The sequence below is a fragment of the Halyomorpha halys genome, unplaced genomic scaffold (genome assembly GCF_000696795.3).
Source record: "Halyomorpha halys isolate HHAL.00 unplaced genomic scaffold, Hhal_1.1 Scaffold394.1, whole genome shotgun sequence".
NCBI classification, from domain to species: Eukaryota; Metazoa; Arthropoda; class Insecta; order Hemiptera; family Pentatomidae; genus Halyomorpha; species Halyomorpha halys.
In genome coordinates, this window is record NW_027107850.1 from 1,034,137 (window position 1) to 1,039,682 (window position 5,546).

The 5,546-nt window shown below is 38.5% G+C and overlaps 1 protein-coding gene across 1 annotated transcript in view; it reads left to right on the forward strand.

The window, feature by feature from the left end:
* Nucleotides 1-841: 841 nt before the first annotated feature.
* The window catches only part of LOC106682193 (cytosol aminopeptidase), a 37,851-nt gene continuing 33,146 nt past the window's right edge, over nt 842-5,546 (forward strand). The window contains exon 1 of the mRNA XM_014422918.3: nt 842-1,073. Within this exon, the coding sequence (XP_014278404.1) occupies nt 993-1,073 (81 nt within the window). The 5' untranslated portion in view covers nt 842-992. The remainder of the gene's footprint in view (nt 1,074-5,546) is intronic.

Consider the following 5,546-nt stretch of genomic DNA (forward strand, 5'->3'; position numbering starts at 1 on the left):
CAATTACCAATTAGCTACTTATTACTCTAACTCAAAATCTCAGGATAATGGTGGTTTAGGTTTTTAGATTTTTTCGTCCGTGGTTTAGTAATTAGCTTGCATAGTAATAAACTAGTTTAGTGAATGGACAAATCAGTTATAAGGTATGTTAGAAGAAATATTAGCGTGTTATGTGTGAGTTGATTTATAAGTTAATAATACGAAAATTTTGGGTGATGTCCTTCATAATGGCCTAAGTGTGGAGAGTTAAATTTTGAGTTATCTCCTTCATAATGGCCTAAGGGTGGAGGGTTAAATTTTGGATTATCTCCTTCATAATGGCCTAAGGATGGAGAGTTAAATTTTGGGTTGTCTCCATGATAATAGCCTAAGAGTGGAGGGTTAAATTTTCGGTTATCTCCTTCATAATGGCCTAAGGGTGGAGAGTTAAATTTTGGATTATCTCCTTCATAATGGCCTAAGGATGGAGAGTTAAATTTTGGGTTGTCTCCATGATAATAGCCTAAGAGTGGAGAGTTAAATTTTCGGTTATCTCCTTCATAATGGCCTAAGGGTGGAGAGTTAAATTTTGGGTTGTCTCTATGATAATGGCCAAGGGTGAAGTTAACTTTGTAGATAGTATGGGATTGAACGAGGTTTTCTTTGTATTATAGTTAACCACTCTCAAAACAATTAATAAAAATTTATTATATAAGAAACTAATTATTTAAAATTTTGAAATTGCAATATATACTTTAAAATTTCGCGATTTAAAAGTAAATATTAAAATGATAAGATAACACTTTAATACACAATTCTGGCATAAACAAAACAGTACTTCTTTTTTCAAAATTATCATGTGAACAGCTGCATCATTTTATCCAATGTAAGTTATTAAAATCTAAAAAAAAAATACAAACAGATCATTCTAAATGAAAGCTCTTCAAAATTAGCAGTAACATATATTTAGTATTTTCACTCAAATAAGAAACAAGAAATTTTTTTTTTTAAAAATGTCAAAATTAAAGCCTGGAGTAGCGAGTTTGATCATTCCAAGACGTACATATGCGGAGTGTGGGGGTGGAACCAATAAGGTTAGATTCTTTTTATTATCTGTATTGATAATGTCATAAAAAAAAAAAAGAAATTATTCAGATTAATTAATTACACCTATGATGTACGGAAACATATTCATAAACTGATGAAATGTGTGCAATAAGATCCTATACGCAAAATTTGTGGTTTGAGATACTGACATTAAAATGTTTTATCACTACAAAACAATGTTTAAATTCTATGGAATTGTTATCATGTTTGAAAGCGAAGATTCTCAAGATAATTAATTACTTTATTCGCGGAATATATCTACATAATTTTTTATGTTTTGGACAATGATAAGGCGGGATAGGATATTGGTTATCAATAATACCTTGGTTAATATAACCAAATTCCAAATTGGCCAGTATCAGACGAAAAATGAAACGCTTCCACTTCTCATCCTCTTGAGCCACAAGCTTAGTATTCTCGTGTCAGAAGCGGTGCCGGTTCGAGTCTGACCTGTGCGAGTTGACTTCCATTTCGTGGAGAACCCTCGGAATTAATTTTGAATTTTCCACTCTGGTTGGAGGAGGTTGGTAACATGTAGTTAACACCCATTTATCCTGTCGCTTTTGCAAAAGATACAGACGGTACCACAAATAAAAAAATATAGTAAAAGTCCAAGTACTTTGGAGATATAAGGGTACAACCGATTAAAGAAATTCGGGTTATTGTAGGGGACTAATAGTTTTTTTTAATGGAAAAAATAAGAGAGATGAAGAATAAACAATACCATGAGACCTCAATATTATATTACCTTAAATACACTTACATTATTGGTTAGACAATAATTACAATCATAAAAGAAAAGGGTCCCTCATAACTCAGGAATCAATAAGAGTTTATCCAGTCACATACGCAAAAAACACAATTAATATAGTTTCCACCAAACCGGGACAATTATACACACAGGCACTAATATTATCACCACAAATACAAAAACAATAACAAACCTTCTCCCGCTCTCGCTCGTTAGTGTTGCCCACGAAGTGTTGCCATCTCACAACACTTCCCCCTTTCAAAGAGGGTGCCCAAAATGGGCATCTTTTTTTTTTCTATGCAGGAGAATACCTCTGTGGAGCCCATATATTCCGACCCCATCTAGTACTCATAGGAGCCAGCTCCGGGAGAACTGGGACATCCACTTGTTCAGTGCTCACTTCCCTAGGTGCATCTTCATCCGTCCTCTCCTGCAATGTCCGGTTCTGTTGCTCCGCGGTCTCAGAACACTCTTCCTTCGGCGTATGGGGCTCGCTACCAGGGTCTTCGTCCTCTCCGCTAGGATGTTCCTCTCGGCTGGTTGATACACATCTCTGGGGGGTGGAGAACGCCTATGATTCATGGTTGCCCTTCGTTGGACTCGTTCCCCGCTGGGAAGCACATACAGGACTCCTCACTATCACTCCACTCGTCCTCCGGTAAGTCACGAACTAAAATCCTCCTCCGTTTCCGTCGAGCTGTCAACATTATCGCAGCTAACATTTAGCGGGAAAAACTTGAGTCTATCGATGTGCATCACATCGTACTTTCCTGGCGCTCTTTCATTTTTGTAGCTAACAGGGCTTAACCTCTCAATGACTCGAAAGGGCCCATTCCATGGAATCGCGAATTTTCGGCATTTCCCTAACGGGGTGATATTTTTAATGTAGACTAGATCACCAGCCTTCAATTCTCGCAGTCTTCTTCCCTGGTTGATTCTTCTGGCGTTCTGATCCTCCAATCTTCGGCTAGTGCGGAGGGCGAACAGATATGCCTCGTTAAGCCGCGTAGTTAACTCTTCCAGGAAGTCATGGTGACCGATGTTAGCTCTTGGCTGTAAATCACACTCAAAGGGTAAAGTTAGTTCCCTTCCATAGGTAAGGAAGTTAGGTGTGTTTCCTGTCCCTCTGTGGAAGGAACTCCTGTCTGCCGCCAAAGCTGTAGATATGTAGAGGTCCCAATTATTTCCTTTACTATTCACGTAGTGTGATACAGATTCCATGAGGGTCTGGTGAAAACGTTCCACTCTTCCGTTCGAAGAAGGACGGTAGGCAGTGGTCTGTATTTTCTTTGTTCCGACCATCTGGCAAGTTGTTTTCAACAGGTCTGAGGTAAAGTTGGCTCCGCGGTCTGTCAAGAGCATCTCAGGAACTCCATGCCTAAGAACCACATTTTCGACAAACATTTTGGCGACCTCTTCCGTCGTAATATCCTTCACTGGGATAGCCTCAGCATAACGCGTGAAGTGATCCACACACGTTATGAGATATTTATTCCCCCTGGCCGTTTTCGGGAAGGGTCCCTGTACATCCATCGCTACTAGTTCTCCGGGCCGAGTCGCTTGGTAAGGAGGCATAATCGGCACCTTAGGAAGCAGCCTCCTTCGGCCACAACCTTCACAACTTCCTATATACTCTTCATTGTCTACTTTCATTTTCTCCCAGTAAACGTTCCGCTCAGCTCTTTGTAGTGTAGGCTGAGTGCCGCCATGACCTCCACAAGGCTCGTCATGCTGCCAATACAAAACTCTGCGCACCAGAAAACGTGGTATTATTACCCTCTATCGGTTGCTATCTACTCTAAACTGTAGCCCATCCTCGTCGAAACAACATGCTTCTCCTTGGGTTTCAGCTATCCTTTTACAATCTTGTCGGACTGCTGCTCCTGGATGACTTCTTCTCTAGTCACTGGTGCCTTTCCATTATTTGCCCTGAATCGTCGACCATAAAGGTAACACCTAAACCGTGACACAGCCCACACTACTGCTAGTAACTCTCGTTCTGTTGCTGAATAGTTCCTTAATGCGCTGTTAAGCGGACGGGATGCATAAGCTTCAGGTCTTTCACGTCCATTTACCTTCTGCGCGAGCACTGCTCCCACAGCTACTCCGGAAGCATCCATGGACAATATGAAGATGAGCGAGAAATCGGGGTAACACAGCACAGGGCTTCTTTTTAGGCCGTTACAAAGGTCTTCAAACGCTGAAGTTCTTTCCGGTGTCCACTCGAACGCTGCAGAAGATTTCGTCAACTCGGTCAAAAATGTTCGGCAGCAGATAAGTATCTATACGCGTCACGGAATTCAGTCCTCGAAAATCCGTGCAAAACCTATACTTGGGGTCTGGTCCTGAAGCAGCCTTCTTCCTATGGAGGATTATCAGGACTGGCCATGGGCTAGTAGAAGGCTGAATCACCCCTTTCTCGAGAAGCTCCTCGATCTGCTTTTTCACAATCGGCCGGAGGCTATGCTGGGTACGGTACGGTCTAACTGAAATAGGAAGAGCATCGCCGGTGTCTATATTATGATGGACATAGTTGGTACCGACTAATTTTCCTTTATCCCCCGAAGCTAACCCCTTCCAATACTCAATTAAAATAGCCATGATTTCTGTCCGGTCCGTCTCGCTCAAGTGCATAAGTTTATCTTTAACGAGGGCATACCAGTTCTCTTCCATACCCCGCCTAATTAAGGCTAAATGTACCTATTTTTAGTAAGTTTTTTTTTCAAGAGATGGCAACACTTTCGGGGCAAATTTACTTTTCTTCTCATTTGAATACGGAATAATAAATTTCCCATCTATAAACGGATTTACCATCTAGAACCCCATAGAAGTTACTGCAATTGTTTAATTAATTTTTTTGTAATTATTTTGGGATTTAAAAAATTTATCTTTGTTATTATTTGTAAATCAAAAAAAGTGAGCTTATAGGCACTTGACCACAAGCAAATAAAACAGGTCTGCGCAAAGAGATTCATTTTTGGTAGCAGCTAAAATACGATTTAGGATTAAAGCCGCGAGATTTGTAATTACTAGACCAGAGGAAGTAGCAGCTTACCCTCACTTCTCTAGATGTTGAAGCTACGAGAGCCGCAAAGTTTGTCTGCTTGATCTATGTATTTCCACGCATTTTTGATATTTTTTGTTTTTTCACTAATACTAAGGTGGAATTCCGAAATGCGAATACGACATTCTTAAAATTACAATAATTTTAATTTTAATAATAATGTTTTTAAATTTTTTTCTTTAGGTAAATTTTGATTTCCTTGTCAAAATATTTCATTGCTAAATTTATCATTGTAATAACTATATTGTTTTAGTTTATTTTTCTCATATTTAGAGAAATAAAAAAACGAAAATTAGAAATAAGTATTTTATTGGATAATATTTATGAGAAGAAGATATTTGGAGATGCGGTCAGAGAATAACACAAATAAGTTAAAAAGCTTATTTACTAGTGCCAACGTTCCGGCCAGAATTTATAGCCTTCGTCAGGGCTAAGAAAAAAAAACAAGATATCAACCATTGAATAAAGGATATATAGAATGATTAAAGTAAATAATTCTACAGAATGAATATAGATAAAAATAATGTAATGAAAGAAGTGGGAAATAAAAGGGATATAGAGGTAATTAAATATATGAGTAAAATAACATAATTAATAAAATAAAAATGTAAAGTTATATAATGCATAGAAACTCTGAAATATTAG